At 54.7% G+C, this 18,809-nt stretch overlaps 1 protein-coding gene across 4 annotated transcripts in view; it reads left to right on the top strand.

Annotated features, from left to right (window-relative positions):
• Nucleotides 1-18,443, top strand: part of AMBRA1 (autophagy and beclin 1 regulator 1) — a 171,065-nt gene extending 152,622 nt beyond the window's left edge. For all 4 annotated transcript variants that reach the window (XM_032414020.1, XM_032414022.1, XM_032414021.1 and 1 more), the window contains 4 exons: nucleotides 2,358-2,497; nucleotides 9,890-9,982; nucleotides 11,268-11,461; nucleotides 16,851-18,443. In XM_032414020.1, the coding sequence (XP_032269911.1) occupies nucleotides 2,358-2,497; nucleotides 9,890-9,982; nucleotides 11,268-11,461; nucleotides 16,851-17,356 (933 nt within the window). In that variant the 3' untranslated portion in view covers nucleotides 17,357-18,443. The remainder of the gene's footprint in view (nucleotides 1-2,357; nucleotides 2,498-9,889; nucleotides 9,983-11,267; nucleotides 11,462-16,850) is intronic.
• Nucleotides 18,444-18,809: the final 366 nt, after the last annotated feature.

The following is an 18,809-nucleotide window of genomic DNA, read 5'->3' as shown; positions in this document are numbered from 1 at the left end:
CCTTAATTAACCCTGGGTGTCCCCTCACTCATGCCACCGACCCTTGAGGCGAAGGAAAATTAAACAGTCAGTGATCCTGGCCACACTGGCCACACTGGTTAGATCCCAGCCACTTTGTCCTCTGAGTATGTATGTCAACTCATATTTAACCATCTGACCTATTGGGGGGACAGAAACCATTGATTTCTGGGAAGGAAAACCTCTGTGAGAAAGGGTAAAGACACCACAGCCCAGCCCCTGATGTGAAGGAAAAGGGTTGATGAGGTGTGCAGAGCAAGGCAGGCGCTGCCATCTTCATGGAGAGTCGGCCATCGAGACTGGAAAAGAGTAGTAGCGGAGGTTTGTTGGAGGCGCCTCCCAGATTCATATGTGCAAGGAAGAGACGATCCGAAGGTCAAGCAACCACGTTCTACATGACTAGTTTAGAAATTGATAAACTCCATTGGGCTCTTTTTCAGTAGTCTCCTCAGTTAGACAAAAGATTCTTGCTCATTCTTACATTTGGAGTTACAGAAAGGGAGGGCAGGGGAGGTTCTTAAAGTGGCAGCCGTGGGGCAGTCAGCCTTATGCCTCAAAAGAGAGCCAGTTCCTTATCTGTAAGAGACCCATCCAACTTCCGGACCGGCGCAGGGCCGTTCTGGCGCGTGCCACCGGCTGCCCAGGCACATTTCTCAGCACCACAAAGCCTGGGAAATCGTCACAACAGGCTTCTCTGTGTAGGTGTCAGGATGTTGAGAACTCGTGCTGCTTGCTCTCCGCTCCATTCTAGAGCCTGTCCCGGGGAAGGCCTTTCAGGTAGATGCCCAAGGCACATGAACAAGCGTTCCCGCATCCAGGGCTTATCACTTCATTTGTGTACGTGCAATGGACCCTTAGCCAGTTTTTACGTCCTTTCTTTCCTTTTTTTTTTTTCTTTTTTGAATTTTAAATCTCTCATCCGGATAATCTGAAAAGTAATAATTATTGTACCGCCCTAAATTCATTTTTGAATATTAGTTTCTAAACCACATCTCGTTTGGTCTCCCATTTTTTTCCCTCCATCAGGGGGCAGGGAAAGGCAGATGTAGTTCATCCCCGTTTTATAGATTAAAGCCTGAAGAGGCTAAAAGGGAAAACATTGACTAAAACCCCAGTTTATAGATTCTTGGCTTTATCCTTTTCATAGACCCTAACGACCTTTTTTGAAGCCCCAGATGCAGATTCCTGGTAATAATAGCAACAGCTATTAAGCAATGAGCTTGCACTGTGCCAGGCGTTTTCTACACATGTCTTTTCATCTCTCCAATCATTTGGCTGTTGGTGCTGTCTCTCTCTCTCTCTTTTTTTAAAGTAGGCTCCCTGCCCAGCGTGGAGCCCCATGTGGGGCTTGAACTCATGACCTTGAGCTGAGATCAAGAGTCAGATGCTTAACTGACTGAGCCACGCAGGCACCCCAAGTGCTGTCTCTTTTTAAACTGAGATCTGGAGATGTCACTATTCTAGAGAAGTGGTGTCAGGACTCCAACCCAGGGCTTTCTAACTCGAAAGAAAGTCCTCATCCTTCATTCTCCCACTGCCCTGCCCCTGTCTCTGACTACAGTTGCTGTGGAATATAGTGCAGCTCAGTGGCCAGAGAGATCGGAGGTTTTCTTTCACCTCCGGTCCAAACCCTAGCCACAGCTAAGCTGCCTCCTGAGAAAATAGTAGCTTTGGAAACAAGCAGACTATTGAAGGGGACTCTCTCCCTTGGAGAAATGGAAATGATCTATTTAATGGTGATTTATATAAGCTAGAAAGAAATCACGTACCTGGTTCAAGATCCCCCTCTCCCCTGCTTCCTACATCTTAGTGCACCTTTTAGGTTTCCTTAACAATAGCAGTTTTAACATTGCTTTTAATTAGATGAATTAAGAATGTTCTCTGGTGTTATCACCCCCTCCCGCCCCCCTATCACCTTCAGTTCCCCATTGCTGTGAGAGCTGTGATTGCCATGGTAACGGGACTCCCAGTTGAGCTTGACTCTCACTGGTCTGTCTGGTCAGGGGAAAGTTAGCGGCAGGCCTTTCTGGTGAACAGAGTTCTGACTGCCTTTCCAGGGGGCTGCCTTACAGCCATGAAAAGAGCTAAAAGGCTGTAAGGAGAGCACAAGCAAGCTTCCTGCAGAAAAGCCCAAGTGTGCCCTAGTCTTGCTCGAGAGAGTTCTAGCCTTCCTCCTAAAGTGAGAGGGCCCCAGCCTCCCAAGTTTGCCGTATGTGGAAGAGGCCTTCTTTCCTCCCTGTGGTTAACTTGCTCCCGGCCATAGAAGGGACTTTGTTATTCTTGGTAACAAATTTTTCTCCTCGAATTCTCTTTTCTTCCCTCTTTTCTCCCCCACCCAGAGAGTTTTCAACGTCCTTTACCCCATGCCTGCCGACCAGCGGAGACATGTCAGCATCAACTCTGCCCGCTGGCTGCCCGAGCCAGGGCTCGGCCTGGCCTATGGTACCAACAAAGGAGACCTGGTGATCTGCCGACCAGAGTGAGTGGCCTAGGGTGGGCGGCAGCGTGGGCGGGAGGGGTCATCCAGGCCGAGGACGGGAGTAATCGGCATCGTCTGTGGGTCTGGCCGTGAGGTGGGGTCTTGTAGATGGGAAATCGAAATTCTGCTGGAGCCTGCCGCATTCTCTGCGTCACTCCATAAAGGGCCCTTTTCACTTAGGGTTGCTAGGGTTAGCTCTCTGTCCCAGAAATCTTCAAAAGACTGGTTTAGTTATTATGTCTTCTTAAATCTAAGGCAGTATTTTTTTCCTTTGTTTTCTCTTGTTCTCTGGTTACCTATTGATAGTAAAGTTTCCCTGCAGGCAAAAGCATAGATATCAAAGATTCTTTTCTAAACACCTTTTGAAAAATTCAACAGGTGGTCTTAGGTTTGTGTAAATGCCACAGACATAACTTAAGAAATAAAATTGGAAATAGAGTATTGTTAAAGCCCTAATTTGTCAGGCCACTGATCTCTAGCAGCCTGGCTCTGTGTCCTGCCTGTTTTCCTTTCTGCTTGTGCTTCGTAACAGTGAAGGCAAATTGAAAAGTTCCATTTAGAATCAAAATGCTTGTTATCCGGTCTTGAAGTAGGGGATAGGAGGGGACACTTCTGTCCTGGGTCCTGATGACACCCCTTCCCCTTCCCCTGGTGTTGTGGAGGATAGAGGTCTCTTCTTTCACTTGAGACCCTGGGAGTCAGCCAGGTCTGTCATCAATTTCCAGACCCAGCCAGGTGGGGCGCGTGAAGCTCTGTGCTTCAGTGCAGATCAGGCTGATTGCTGTGTGGGCCGCCGCAGGGTTCCAGCCGACTAAATGCCACTTCTGCCTCCACGCCGTCCTAATGCTGTCCTTCACTTGGCGCAGAGTCTTCTCCAGGGGTGTTCTGTGGATCACAGAGCATGGCGTGACTGCTCTGGTAGGGTCTCTGGCTATTGGAAGTGTCTGCGTTGCCTTTTGATAGGGCCTTTGGTGATTTTTCCTAGGGTGTGTATTTGGGTCAGTTCTTGTGCCTGGTAGGTGACTGGTGACTGAGCCCTTGTCAGCTGAGCTAGGTCAGTGGCTCAGGAGAAAGGAAACCCAATTCTAAGGGCAGCTCTTTCATTCTATCCTGCATTTTTGGAGCCCCTCCCAAAGAGAGGCTGCCGTCTGCGACCACGGTCTGCCAGCTGCACTCTCCTCAGGCTCTGTGTCCAGAGGGCCCCTCTCACTAGCTGCTCGTGCCTTTCCAGAACCAGACCGGCCTCCTTGACGACTGTGCTGCTGTTAGTCCTGGCACTGGGTCTCTCCGTTTCTGCCTTCCTTCTGGCCTGACCGTAGTCCTGGGATCAGTCTGCTCTGAGCTCTGCCTTTTTCCCCAAAGCACATGAGACTGATTATCTTATCTCACCCTCTTAAGAGTTCATAAGAGGACTCTGATAGGCATCGTTTCCAAAACTGGCACAGAATTCTGGACCATAATTTTATTCTTAACCAACACTGTAGTTACAGGCCTTTCTTTCCCTGTTTCTCCAAGACATCCTCCCTCAACATGGTCTTGTCTGTAGCGCCAGCCACTAACCCTTTGTCCCAGCCAGACTCCCATCCCCTGCCCTTGTAAAATCGACCTGCTCCCACAGAGGCAGAATCTCTACCTCCAGTTCGTCGTGGTCCCCCAGAGGCTTTTATGTCTGAAACCCCGGCCTCCGCACTTGGTGTGAGTCACAGACACCTCAGCCACACATGAAGCTGGCTTTGGCCTCTCTTCTCTCTTGTCTCCCCATATGTCGTCTGCGACATCCAGCGTCAGCAGGCTGGAGCCATCCCGGACTGCCTGGGGAGCGCAGCCGCAGGAACTCAGGCCTCTTCCCCGATCAAGGGGGCACTAGCAGTCGACACCACGAACAGTGGCCCACCGCAGACCAAGTTGTGTTGGCCCGAGGGAGAGCTAGCTTGGCCTGCCTGTGTGGGGTTGCTGTTTCTCCTGAATTCTTGGGTCATTCTGGCAAATGCCCCAAATCTTAGGGCTGCATATTTGAGGGAACCATGTAAATTAAGACAGACATGACTTTGTCCTAAGTTGTTCACAGCTTCTCCGCTTCTCAGTCCCCTTCGTATCTGTGGGATTTGGCTTCAGGCAGGGAAGATGGAGCAGTATTCAGGTAAAGACGGGAAGACTCAGCCCAGGCCTCCCAGCAGATAGATCAGTGACAGAATTAGGCTTCCTGACTTTCTAGTTCCGAGCTCTTTCCTACAGCTGATTTTTTAACCTTTTTTCTATCATGAATAACTTTAAAATTCTGATGGGGGCGCCTGGGTGGCTCAGTCATTAAGCGTCTGCCTTCGGCTCAGGTCATGATCCCAGGGTCCTGGGGTCGAGCCCCGCATCGGGCTCCCTGCTTCGTGGGAAGCCTGCTTCTCCCTCTCCCACTCCCCCTGCTTGTGTTCCCTCTCTCGCTGTGTCAAATAAATAAAATCTTTAAAAAATAAATAAAGAAAATTCTGATGGAAACCATGTACGCTCTTCCACAGAAAAATATACCACAAGAACACCCATGTGATTTCATTGCTCTCTTAAGACCTCAGGTAAAGCATGCAGCTCTAGATCACGTTGAGGCATTGAAGCGGGTCAGGTGATTGACACGGAGGGAAATGAGAGAGGAGAAGCGAGAATGTTCACATCTTTTGAACAGTCTGTGGTTGGTCTCTGGCCTAGAACAAGGAGAACAAACGAATAGGACAGTAGGAGCTCAGCGTTGTTGTCTCTCCAGTAGATAGGCAGCTGGCCTGAGGCTCACCGCCCTTCCCCTGGTGACAGAGCTCTGGCACAGCTGTTCCCGAGGGCACAGCAGCCGGCTGGCCGGGGTTACAGCCCTCGCCCCAGAACAGGTGGTTGTCTGCCTTCATCCGCCGACACCGGCAGCTGCACCCCGCTTCCTGCTCTCTGCCTCTTAATTTCTCCTCCATTGTCTTAGCCTCTACACTCTCTCCAAGCACAGACAGAGGTCACAAGCCCCTTGGGCATCTTTTGGTGGTACTAAAACCCCGCTGATAGTAGAAGAAGGGCCTCAGGAAATACTCCCATCGCTCTAGGGAACCACATTCTGATGACAGGCGAGGAGACGAACACTAGCCCTGTAGCCCCTGTGCAAAGCCATTAGGGTGGCTGGTAGCCCGGTCACCCCACCCTTCCTAGCAGTGAGGCCCTCCCTTCTCCTTTGCTTTGCTTCCCCCCCCCCCCCCCCGCCCCGCCACTCCTCCCAAGCTGCTGCTGTGCCTCTGGCTGACTGCCAGGCCAGCCAACACCCCCACCAATAACCATAGTGGGTGTGAAGTACCAGATTGATGTGAGGGGGTGCTTGCTCACTTCCGGCTTCATAGATCAGCCCTACAAATGGGGGGGAGGTGTTGCTGGGAAGACCACTGCTTCTCAGAGTCAGCTCTGAAGACAGAATTGAGGGACTCATGCCAGAAGAAACTAGGCCAGGACTGTGGGGCATCTGGCCCCCTGGCTGAGTGTGGCACCCCTGACAAGGCCCCAGCTCTGTCCCTTAAGAGGAAGCTACCGCTGTAAACAGTGATTGCAATCAAGCATCACTGACCAAGGAAGAGAAAGGCACACCCCTCAATCAAAAGAGGAGCCACAGAGACTTCATCTTTCCGGCTGTCCCACAAGAGCCAGGTGCCAACTCTTTCCCACGTTGCAGGGATAGCGGGGATAAATGCCCGTCCTTCTTTCCAAATAGCATGTAAGTGATAGATGAAAGAAGAATGTTCTCAAAGGGAATATTCCCTAGAAGTGGAGAAGTTCAGGGGTGCCTGCCTGGCTGAGTCGGTGGAGCTTGCAGCTCTTGATCTCAGGGCTGTGAATTCGAGCCCCATGTTGGGTGTAGAGATTCCTTAAAAATAAAATCTTAAAAAAAAAAATTGAGAAGATCGGAGCCATAATCTGCATGAGAGCATGGTCACCACTGAGGAAGCTGGGACAGCTCCTAGCCATGTTCAGGGAGCCCCAGAAGGTCCCAGGTGTGAGGGAGTCACTGAGCCCAGCCCAGAAGCACAGCTTACAGATGGTGCTGAAGGAAGCCTAGGGTGAAGTGGAAGTAAGTCCCTTTGAAAAGGCTGACCCTGCTCGGCCTTCCCGTGCTTCCTCAGCCCTTTGTGTGTTTGCCTGGCTATCAGGAAGAACCCGGAGCCAACAGTGACTCATTGATCCTTACTAAGACCCAAGGAGAAAAGAGATAGTTGGGAGCATTATTCAGCTTGTAGACAGAAATCAGTGATACTGGGTATTGAAGGCTAAGAGTTTTAGTCGCCAGACAGGGTGTCTTCAGTTCTGATCCTTGGTCCAGTACCTGGAATTTTAACCAAACTTTAAACACGAGCTTGTTGTAGTCAAGCTGCTCTGACCACAGAAAGTAGAACAGGTCAGGGCTCCAGTAGACCTGTTGGTGGGGGCCAGAAAGGATGGGGAGGGGGCGGGAGAAGCACATCTGCCAGACTCCGTTGTCTCGTTCTGCTTGGCCGTCGACCTCATCACTGAATGTCCCGAATCCGCAGCTCTGAGCTGACACTGCATGCTGCCAGATGGAAAGTGGTTGAGGGGACCCTTTGATCATCAGCATCATGCTGACAGTCCCAGCCCAGAGAGTGGGCCTTCAGGTGGCCTGTCTTCTGAGACTGGAAGGAAGGTTCCTGGTCGTGCAGCGCATGGCTCAGCATAGGTCTAGTGTGGACAGTTTGTGGTCGCTACCCGGCCCTGGCTGGCAGGAATTACAGAGGAAGGATTTGGCAGGGCCCCGGATGGTACTGCCACCTGTCAATAAATCTTGACAAGTTTGTAAATCAGAGGCTCCCTGGCAGCTGGCTTCGCATGGGGCCTCATGCTCAGCAAACTCTGCAATGATGGCTTTGTTTTTGGAGGCCTCTGCTGTTGACCTCTGGCCCTTTGCCTCTTCCGTCGTGGAAGGTCCTCTCCTATCTCCCCTGCCCTGCAGTGCCCCTGCTCTTCTCAGACAACACCCACAAAAATAGCTGAATGCTCTGAAGAGGAAGGAGCTGCTCCTTTTTAAAGGGATGGTCTGAAGAAGATCACACCAAATCCGCAGCCCTGCGGGCCCCCGGGGGTAGCCAAGAGCGGTTAGACCAGACAGGGAAGGAAGAGCACCTGTGCTTGGCTGTGGCTCTTTCCCTCCAAAGACGCTCGTGTGCCCTCAGGTGAAGTCCAGTCCCCAGAATTTTCATGACCCTCGAGAGACAGATGAGGGGTTTCAGCCGAGGCCTGTTCCCCTTCACCTGCAGTAGCACAGCCTCCTGACACGTGGTCCCTTGTCAGCCAGGCCCTCAGGTGCCGTCCTGGCTAATCCTGACTTCACTCCCCCCCCCCCCCCCCACAGCTGGCCTTTCCCTCATGACCCACTGGCTTTGATTTCTCTGCTCTTTGTTGAAGAAGCTCTGCCATTAAAGGAAGATGGCCAAGGCCTCTAGGTTAAAAAGTTGGCTTTTGTCAGAGCTTGTCTTAGCTCGGGCAGCCATTACAGAACACCACAGACTGGGGGATCTTAACAGAAATTTATTTCCCCACAGTTCTGGAGGCTGGAAGTCTGAGATGAGGAGCCAGCAGGGTTGGGTTCTGGTGAGGGCTGTCTTCTTGCATCCTCACATGGTGGAGAAAGCGAGAGATCTCTTTCTTACTCTTCTTTTTCTTTTTCTTCTTTTTTCTGAGATTTTATTTTTAAATAAAATTTTTAAATAGGGGCGCCTGGGTGGCTAAGTCGTTAAGCATCTGCCTTCAGCTCAGGTCATGATCCTGGGGTCCTGGGATCGAGCCCCGCGTCAGGCTCCCAGCTTCCCGGGAAGCCTGCTTCTCCCTCTCCCACTCCCCCTGCTTGTTTTCCCTCTCTCGCTGTGTTTCCCTGTGTCAAATAAATAAAGAAAATCTTAAAAAAAAAAAAAAAATTTTTTTTTTTAAAATAATCTCTACACCCAACGCGGGCTCAACCCCAAGATCAAGAGTTGCATGTTCCACTGACTGAGCCAGCCAGGCACCCCACTTTTGTACTCTTCTTATAAAGCCACAGTCCTTTTGGATTCAAGTCCCACCCTTATGGCCTCACTGAACTTTAATTACCTCCTAAAGACCCTCTCTTCAGCTACAGTTACACTGGGGGATAGGGCTCCAATATCTGGATTGGCGGGGGGATACGGTTCTTCAAGCACGTGTGCGTGCCCCCTCCCATTTAGGAACCAAGCCGGCTGTTCTGAGTATCTCTTTCAGTCTCCAGAGGGACACCAGAGTTTTGTTTTGTTTTGTTTTGTTTTAAAGATTTTATTTATTTGACAGATAGCGAGAGCAGGAACACAAGCAGAGAGAGTGGGAGAGGGAGAAGCAGGCTTCCCGCTGAGCAGGGAGCCCGATGCGGGGCTCGATCCCAGGACCCTGGGACCATGACCTGAGCTTAAGGCAGACGCTTGACAACCGAGCCACCCAGGCGCCCTTGTTTTGTTTTTAAGTGAGGTCTGTGCCCAACGTGGGCCTCAAACTCACGACCCTGAGATCAAGAGTCCCATGCTCTACCAGCTGAGCCAGCCAGACGCCCCAGGGACACCAGAGTTCTGATGGGCTCAGACACCTCTTCCCCATCTCCTGTCCCCACCTTCACCACCAGCACCCCACCCTCAACCACAGTGACTGCTAGGTAACACCTCTTCCAGGAAGGAATCCTTAAAAGCAAAGCAGTCTGTGTAACAGGACTGCTGCCTGGGGTGGCTTTGTAGGTCATTATAGAAACATGAGAAGCCACTGCTTCCCTTCTGGTAGCAGTGCCCATGGGAGATTAGAAGAAACGGCTTAATGGTCCATTACAGGGAAGGGAGGAAGCAGGGCAGGGTTGGCAGTGGGAGAACTAAGAATGGTAAGGTGCCTCATTTTCCTTCCTGCCTGCCCCATGGCAGCAGGGAAGACCCAGTGGCAAGAGCCTATGCTTTCTCCGTTTTGGAGCACGAAGTCCGGACTTTAGGTGGGGCTGTCTATGGCACCCTGTCTCTCCAGGGCCTCCCCAGCCTCTCATTTGCCATCTTAGCTCCTTTCTTTATGTCTGAAGAACACTTATCCCACTGCCTACGGATAGGGTGGCTATTCTTTAGCTATCTCTCAGGCCCAAGGAGGAGCTTGTTAGGCATTGTTCAGAGGAAGGAAGAGACTAAAAACCCACCACTACAGGCATTTGGGCTGTTGGAGAGTCGTCCGCATTGCTCCAGTACTGAGCGTCCTGGTCTCAGCTCCGCCCCAGGAGAGACTAAAGAGGGCTGTTGGGTCACAGTCCACAAAGCCCAGGAGGTGGGAGGAGTTCTGGCCCTTCTCTCTCTAATGCTCTCCACCTTTTCTCCTCCACTCTTCCCAACTGATTTTCAGGGCCTTAAACTCTGGTGTTGAGTACTACTGGGACCAGCTGAACGAGACTGTCTTCACGGTCCACTCCAGCAGCAGGAGCAGTGAAAGGCCTGGGTGAGTTTGGGAAGGAGGAGGGCACAGCTGCAGGAGGGAGGCTTGTCCCTTCCTCCTGTTTCGGATGGGCTCTCGAGCAGTGCCCTCGGACTGCTCTGGGCTCTCTGAGTGCCTCTCCTCAGCCACAGCAGCTCCTCTTTGATCTGCTTCATGCATTGAGCTTTTGCAGTTTCATTTGAGAAAAGCATTCTATGGCTGAGGAAGAGAACAAAACCTCTGCTCTTAGAGTCTTGATTGAGAACAAACTAGGACATCCTGTGGCCCTTTCCCATCTTGGCCATGGTGTCTGGGCACACTGGGGTAAGGGGAGAAGACAGCACTAGGGAGGGATGCTGTCCCCAAGAAGTGTGCTTGTGGCCCAGGGAGAATCTGTGGACAATGCTGCAGGTGACCAGGGCCTCGGGGACCAAGCTGCTCAGAGCTGTAGCCCAGGGACAAACCCTCCCCAGGGGCCAGAGAGTAGAAACCTGGTACCGACCCACTTATCACTTAATTTATTAATGAAGACTGGAACATTCTGACAAAAAATGCTGGGTCAGTAATACACCTTAGGCAATTGCTGCTTCCTAGAGGAATTATAGGGCACAGCTAGAGGAATAGTCCCCAGAAGCAGCTAGAAAGGAGTGGCTGGTGCCTGTCACGGAAGTCCTGGGCTCCCTCTGCTGCCAGCCCCAGCTCTCCCAAGGGGCTGGCACCTGGGGAAATGCCCAAGGGAAGAGGGCTGCCGGCTTTGGGCCTGGGCCTTGCTCCCAGGTCAGCTTGTGCTGCCTGCCTTCAAGGGCCTGCTGTGGGAAGGCCCTGAAGGAGCCCAGAAGGGCTTTTCCTCCAAAGTGGAGAGCCAGGGAAGATGCCAAGAATTTAAACTGGAATCCTGTCAGCATATAGTTAGAGGGAAGGAAAAGCTAAGAGAGGAAAGGTCCTTCTGCTGCTGCTCACCCTTTGTCCCACAGATGCCAGCTCGTGGCTTCCTGAATGTAAATAAGTCTTAAGATCAGCCACCTCTCCCTCCCCAGAAGACACTCACTGTTTAAGGGAGTGACAGAACTAGCTGGTTTGCAAACTTGGGTGGTTCTGCAGCCTCCTCTGATTGTCCCAGAGCTTGGCCTGATCCAGAGGCATGACCTGCCGTCGGGAGGGAGCCGCAGGAGCACAGGGCTTGTCTTCGGAGCCTGTGGCCTCTGCTCCAGGGGGCTGTGCCCTGAGGGTCGGTGGGGAACAGGTGGGACTCTGGGAGGCGTGCTGTCCCAAGCCCTGCCTGACTTCTGTCTGCCTCTCCCCCCGCCAGAACTAGCAGAGCTGCGTGGAGGACAGACAGAGACATGGGTCTGATGAACGCCATTGGGCTGCAGCCCCGGAACCCCGCCACCTCCGTGACATCTCAGGGCACCCAGACTCTGGCCCTTCAGCTGCAGAATGCCGAAACGCAGACAGAGAGGGAGCTACAGGAGCCGGGGACAGCGGCTTCGGGTCCTGGGGAAGGTAAGAGTCACATAATTCTAGAGGGGAATTACGACTGGGGGTCCTCTCACCCCTCCTGGCCCCTCCGCAGAGACAGGTGGTGCTGAGAAAGGGCCCTCCCCTCTCCGAAGGAGTACCCTCTTACCTGCTTGGGAACGCTCCCCCGGTGGCGCGAGGAGCCTCCTCAGGCAGGAACAGCGTTTCCCTGATCTGGCTCACTGTTCCCAGCAGGCTGAGCTGCTCGTACAGCTCTGCTCAGCTCTCACCAAGTACCCTGACCGCCCTCTTCTGTAAAACTTGGAGGATCCAGGCTGTTCTTCCAGAGAGAGCACACAGGAAGTGGCCTAGATACGGAAGAGCCTGCAGGAGAGACTCAGTGCCACAGGCTCTTGTTGCGGGACGAGCACGCGGGGCCTGGGCTTCGGGGCTGACCCACAGGGTAGCTTGTCGAGCTGCGGTTACACCCATGGCTCCCTGCCGTTCTGGCTGCGGCCGGCACACCAGCAGCCCCTTCCCTCACCTTCCTCAGGTGTGGCTCGGCCAGCCTCAGCCCTGGCTCTGTGCTGGCCTCACACTTCTGAGAACCAGTTAGCACTTCCCAGCGGTAGAGCTTGAGCCACTCTGGAGTCTGTCGGCAGCTGTGCTAAGCAGGCTCTTCTCACCCAGTTGCTCTCCGTACCCGCGCCCCAGCCCCCTTGCTGGTCGGAGCTTCAGACAAGGCAGCCTCCAGCCACACATACATGCTTTGAGTCTGTGTTGAGCCATTTGCTCAAAAAACGGCCATGGAAGAGCCGTGGTGTGCGGGAAGCAGAGTAACAGATCTGCCTGTGTCTCCCAGGGAGCAGCTTTCCATCCTGGAGCCCCACGCAGGGCGCTGTCCCTTTACCACCGTGAACGGAGATTTTTAAAAATTGAGTCCGTTTTTTGGGCCCAGGCCACATCCTCATCTGAGGCCCATGACTCTTCGTTGGTTGTGGCCAGTTTCAGAGGCCAGCACCTCATTCCCATCGTGTCTCCTCACCCCAGAGGAGAGCAGGTGGCAGAGGGGGAGCTGTTCAGAGGCCAGAGGCACTCTGCGGCAGGTGCAGCCATCCGGCGCTGGAGTGCGGGCAGGGTGGGCTCAGGTAGCTCGCTGCGTCGGTCTGGGGCCCATGACCTTTGCCTGGAGCTCTGCACCCCAGCCCTTCTCAGCACCCCGGTCCCTTTCAGAAAGCCCCTCACGCAGACAGAAGTAAGGGTAAAGGTGTGGGTGGTGGGGAGGTATGTCACTGACCAGCTCCATCTCTCCTGGCGCCAGGAGCCTTGTTCTGAGGTGCTTCCCCCCCGGACCACCAGCCTCTCCTGCCACTCTGGTAGCAAGGCAGGGGATCGGGAAGCAAGAGTCTGGCTCTCTGGCCCACCTTTCCCATCCAGCAGGCAGGCGTCGCAGCTCCGCACACCGCTGCCTCCGCTCTCACCCCTGCTCCTCTCTCTCCGTGTTGGCAAACTGATGGCCGCAGCTGCAGGAACATGTAGAGGAAGCCCTTAGTGAAGTTAGGTGACCCTTTTCCTGGGCCTCGCTAGAAGGTGGGGCCAGGGCGGGAACACCTGTGCACCCCTACACACCAGAGGCCCAGGGGGGTTAGTGGGGGAAACGGCCCTGCCTGACTGACTCACGTTCTGGGGCTGCCCCTCCTCCCTTAGCCCTTTTCCCGTCAGCACAGAAGGATTTCCAGGCCACTCTTCATTTTCTGACCCTCTAAAGATTGGATTAAAGTCTCTTCAGCTCTTTATAGGACTTCCAGGAAGAGCCTTCCACAGGGGAAGTTTGCAAGTTATCAGCTTTTTAGCTTGTCCACCTTCAAAGCTTCCCTACCCTGTCACTCGGAAATGGAGGGGAGCGTTCCCTGGGCTCGCTCTTTGCTCCCCACACTGATCCAGTGCCTCCCGGCATACAGTAGGCACTCAGGAAGTTTGTGGAATGGATGGATTGTGTGAAGGCAAAGGCGGCCTGCCCCTGAGCTTGGCTGTGCTCACTCCTGTCTGTCTCTGACCGCTGGAGGGGCCTTTTCTTGTCTGGTGCAGATGAGAGCCCCGCTGCAGTAGCCCGGGCCTGGGGCCAGGGAACAGCAAAGGTGGAAAGCGAGGGGCTGGAAGGCTAACGGGTCCCCCGAGGGCAGGAAAGGCAGCTCCTCCTTTCCCTTCCACTCAGCCTGGCTTCCCTCTTCTGGGCAGTGAAAGCCCCAGAATTAAATGCAGTTACAGGGCATTATGGGAACTTGCTGATCCCATCCTGGCCTCCGCACCCAGAAAGTACCTTAGAACTTGCCAAGGAAAAGATATCCTGTCAACACTAACTCAATTTCCCATTTTTCAAAGGCAAAAAGAAATGCTTTGGCTAGGGAAGGAGACAGCAGAATTAACCTCTGTGGCCACCACTGCTCCTAGAGCTAATAGCTTGGATCCCCGGCCACAGCTGCCTTTTCCCTCAGGCTCCAGTGTGTCTTCTTCTTGCAGAATGTGCTGGCTGCTTCCAGCGGCTCTTGGCCTTGGCTTGGAGTCCCTGAGAGAGCAGCTCAGCTCACAGCTGTGTGCACTAGCCGTGAGGAAGCCGGCCACGGGCACAGCTTAACTTCTTCCGTCTGGTCTCTTTTGAGCACTTACTATATGACTGATACTGGGTTAGGCACCAGGAATCCAAAGGTATCGCAGAGGGAAGCAGCTTCAGAGATGAGAGCATTGTCTTCTCCTTCGAAAGCAAGCCCAGAAAGGGAACAAACGCTTAAGCACTTCCTGCACAGCAGAGGGTGACGTGTGACCAGGTTTCACAGACTACCTTAAGTCTGGAGCACCTGTAGTCAGCCTGGGAGCCCTTTCATTCAGCCACACGTTCACGTGACAGATGGACACCAAGGGCAAGACCACGCATTAGCCACCGGACCCAAAGATAGATAAAACTTACTCTGAGGCCTGCAGGGACCTGCAGCCCAGGAGGGAGATACCACAGCCAGAGATGACACACACGGAGGCGTGGGGCACTGCGAGGGCTCAGGGAGGGAGCAGCCACTCCCAGCTGGGGTCCCCCGAAGGCCAGGTGGGAGGGGTGGTATTCACATTGACCTTGACATCCCCAGGGTGTCCCCAGTGTGTGTGAGCAGGGGCAGGCAGGCTCACAGCAGTGCCCCGTTGGCTTTGGTAAGATCATTGGTGCAGGAAGGGAGGATGGTCAGGGAAGTGGCTACGACCTGACCAGAGGGCCCTTAAATGTCATGCTAAGGCATCTTGACAACTTTGAGGGCCCTTGGAACTTCTGGGTTTTAAACAGATTAGGGACTTAACTAGAACTCAGTGAATCTGAGCTTAATTAGAATGGTAATAGCAGCAGTGTGGAGGCTGGGTGGAAAGGGAAGTAATAAGCAAGAAGCCCAGTCACGAAATACAACCACAGTCGTGGTGAGACATGGCCAAGGCCAGAGCCACGGGTGCAGTGGGAAAGGGCAGGAGGGCCTCTCCGAGGACCTGGCTGTGGCACCGCCCTGGGGGCCCCAAGGCAGCCCTGTCCTGGCCCTGGAAGGGAGCTTCATGAAAAGAGCTGATAGTTCGCTAGGCAGAGCCCAGCACAGTGAGCGACAACGCCAGCAGGCCTCGGGCCAGCCCCCCGCACGTCCCAGACCCAGCTGGGAAGGCCCTCCGTGCACAGAGTTCTGGGAAAGCAGTGGGGGTGGCAGCGAGCACAGAGCGGTCCCCAGGGGGCCTCGCCGGGCAGCCCTTTGGGCTCACAGGATAGGAGCTGTGCTGGCACCGAGGCCCTGGTTGACCTTTCCTCTTACCCTCTGCCCCACTGTTGGAAGGCTTTGCCCCCTGAGAGGAGTGCTAAGAGCCCTTCAGAGACTTTTCTTCTGCCCTGGGAGTTGGCGCTGAGCTGTCGGAGGGGGAAGCAGGGAAGGGCAGCCGCCTTAGGGGGTTGGGGGAGGATGGGGAGCGTTGATGGGGAGAAAAGGGGAGAAACGCAAACCGCAGGCATGTAAGTGAAAGCTGAGGCCGAGTCCCCACTGCTTAGTGCTGAAGAGAAGCGCCTGACGAAGACCCATGGCGTGAGGCTGCCAAGCACTAACAAGGAGGGAAAGATCTAATGGGGCCTTAGCCACCGCGAAGCTGTGGAACTGGCTGGCTGGAAATCCAGCTCTAACAAGGCAAGCAGAGAAAAGGGACTGGACAGGGAGGGAGCAAAAAAAGTCTTACAAAAATAGCTGTTGACAATAAGTACCCAAAAAAAGAAAAACCCTCACCATCAGCGCCCCCAAATCTGCAAAATCCCAAACTGGCCAGCAAGTAGCCGAAGGAAATAAATTGATAGGTAGTGCTAGCCCTGGCAGCCCCAGGGGGTCTTGATCGTAGTTGCCCACAGGCTTGGGTCAACCAGGGGGCTGAGCACAGGTGGAGGGAGGGTCCCTCAGGACGGAGCCCCACTCCCAGGCCCCAGGTTATTCACCACAGCCGTCGCCAAGTGCCCACCATGCCCATTACCCCATTTCTTTGGCCCGGCACACTGTGCAAGGTGGATGTTAAGGGACTCATCCAAGGTCACACAGCTAGTGAGCACAGAATGGATTTGAGCCAGAGCCTCCTTTGCTCCCCCACAAGGGGAGTGGGAATGCCCAGGCCTTTGGGGAAGGAACAGAACCTTCTCTCCCTCCCTGGAGATGTGGGCTGAAGCCTCAGGCCTGGGCAGTTGGCTGTCTCCAGGGAAGGATGAGGGTATCAGGCATCCAGCGCAAGCCAAGGAGAACAGTAGATGGGAAACAGCTTGGGAAAGCTGGTGGTTTCGGAAAGAGGGAAGAGAGGAGACAGAATGCCTTCTAGGGAACAGTTAAAAACCCAGTCTTCCTCGTGGGCTTTTAGGAAGTAAACAGAACAACACTGAGGGAAGACAGCACAGCTTTGAAATGAGGCAGAGCAGACTATTTGCCTTTGGGCCACACGCTGTGGGTTGCCCTCTCTTTCCACACACCAGGCAGCACGCCCTCTCTCCGGGCCAGGTCTCCCAGTTTCCCGGACAGGGAGACAGCAGACAAAGTAAGCCATCTGTGTCCACCCCAGCCACCTTCATTCATGTAGTGCCTAGCCCGCCACTTGTGCCAAATGCCCTCCTTCTGGTCCAGCTCTGCCTCTTAACTGGCTGAGTGGCCTTGGCCACCTCATGCCATCCTCAGCCTCACTTTCCCCACCAGTAGAACAGAAATGGGAATTATGACCATTTGGGGAATCTTGTCTAGCTTTCAAGTCTCTGATCCTCCGAAAGAGGGAGTTGGACTCTTCTCGTTCCTGCTTTTGGCAGAGAATCCCCCAGCTCCTCCTCACGGTGGCCTGCCTGCCTCAGTGGCCCCGGTCAGCCGCGAACCCCCTCTGTCCTGTGCTCCCTACCTTCCAGGCGAGGGCTCAGAGTCCGGTGCGAGCGGGGAAGATGCCCTCAGCAGGATCCAGCGGCTGATGGCGGAAGGGGGCATGACGGCCGTGGTGCAGCGGGAGCAGAGCACCACCATGGCCTCCATGGGCGGCTTCGGCAACAGCATCATCGTCAGCCACCGCATCCACCGTGGCTCCCAGACCGGCGCTGAGCCCGCGGCTGCCCGCGCCGCCTCGCCCCGGCCCTCCGCCTCTCGGGGACTGCTCCCGGAGCCTGGGCAGCTGGCAGAGCGGGGCCTGAGCCCCCGGACAGCCTCCTGGGACCAGCCTGGTGCCCCCGGGCGGGAGCCGCCCCAGCCACCCCAGCCGCCCCTGCCGCCTTCCTCCCCGGTCCCCTCCCCTCTCCCCCTTCCCGGCACCGAAGGACCAACCCTGCACTGCGACCTGACCAGTAACAATCACCTTGCTGATGGCGGTGGCAGCGGCCGGGGGGAAGCTGCAGGCCCCAGCAGGGAGCCACGGAACAGGTAGAGACCCATGTGTGCACTGGTGCTCCCCCTCGAACCGCTGAGCAGAAACCGGACCTCACAGCTGACTGGGAACTGTACGCGCGGAAGAGCTGCGGGCTGCATCAGGGAACAGGAGCAGGGTGGGGGGGGGATGTCGAGTGAAGTCAGAGGCAGTGGGCATGAGGCAGTCGAATGGGCAGGGCTTGCCTCGGGACTAGAACCTTCCAGGATCTGGAGCCCAGGGGAGCCATACTGCTGTGCTCCGTGTGAATGGAGGAGGAAGTGGGTATCCCTGCCATGAACCCCCCCCTTTGTCCTAGAAACATGGCTGAAGAGACTCACCCTTGGGTAGAGAGCCCCAGGAGGGTGAACTGTCTTCCAGATTGGGGCCAAACCATCCGGGACAGTGGCCGCTGGGGCAGCTTTGCCCTGGCCCCCTGTGGCACGGGTGGGGCCACTAGGAGCCCAAGAGCAGGAGGAGCAGCCTGGGCCCCAGGAACCACCTGTGTCTCTGAGCCTTCCAGAGCTTCAGCCTCTCTTTAGCATCTTACCCCACAGAGACCACAGCCAGGGCTCAGGCCAGGCTCCCAGATTCCTGAAGACAGGGCCTTCCTGCACTTACTGATGGGGGACAACCACGGAGCCAAGGGAGCAGCCTGCTTGCCTGATACAGGATGGGGTCAAGGGACGGTGGGCAGGTCCTCACTCAGGAGTGGGGGGTGTAGGCTGGCCAGCCCCCGGGGCTTGTCCACCAAGCTCCTCTCCCCCTGCCCCCTCCCCAGCCCTCAGAGCAGCACCTGTGGGTGGCAGTATTACATGAGCCCAGGCCAAAGCCAGCCCCAGGCTGGGGGAGGGGATGAGACTCCAGGTCAGAGTGTGAGGTCTCGGTCTGTGACTTAAGGTGTTGCATGTGGAATCTTGAACTGTACGTGTAGTTTCTAGTGGAGAAATCAAGGCTCTGATTATTTTGTTTTTAGTATGAAAATGTGATTTCTTTTCTGTTTGTAACTCATCATAGAAACATTGTGGTGGGAGGAGAGGGGATAGTCTGACTGCTAATGAGGGAAACACCAAAGATCTACATCATTAAAATGATGACATGCCCCTCACCAGGCTCCTCTCTGTTTGTTTCCATGGAGGATGGAGGAGGGGGTGGTGTTGGGGGTGCGGGTGGGGGAGGGGGGTCATTGAACTAAGCGGGCCCGGGTTCTGTCAGGCACTGTATCTGGTGCTGCTGTCCTATGTGGGGAGCCCTGTCTGTCACCTCAGAAGAAGCAGCCAGTCAGGTACGGGCTGCCACGTGTGCTGGGTCTCTGTGCCTCACCACCTCCTGCTTCCCCCGGGCCTGCTAAGGATTGGGGCAGCCTTAACAGTGACAGGTGGGTAGGTAAGAATGACGGAAAGTCACCCATCCTGACTGCTTCCTACCCAGGACTGGGGGTCTGGAATGAAGAGGTGACTGGGACTGGCCAGAA

Source organism: Phoca vitulina, unplaced genomic scaffold, assembly GCF_004348235.1.
Source record: "Phoca vitulina isolate PV1807 unplaced genomic scaffold, GSC_HSeal_1.0 scaffold16, whole genome shotgun sequence".
NCBI classification, from domain to species: Eukaryota; Metazoa; Chordata; class Mammalia; order Carnivora; family Phocidae; genus Phoca; species Phoca vitulina.
The sequence above is the reverse complement of the archived record's forward strand: the minus strand, read 5'-3'. Positions and strand labels throughout refer to the sequence as shown.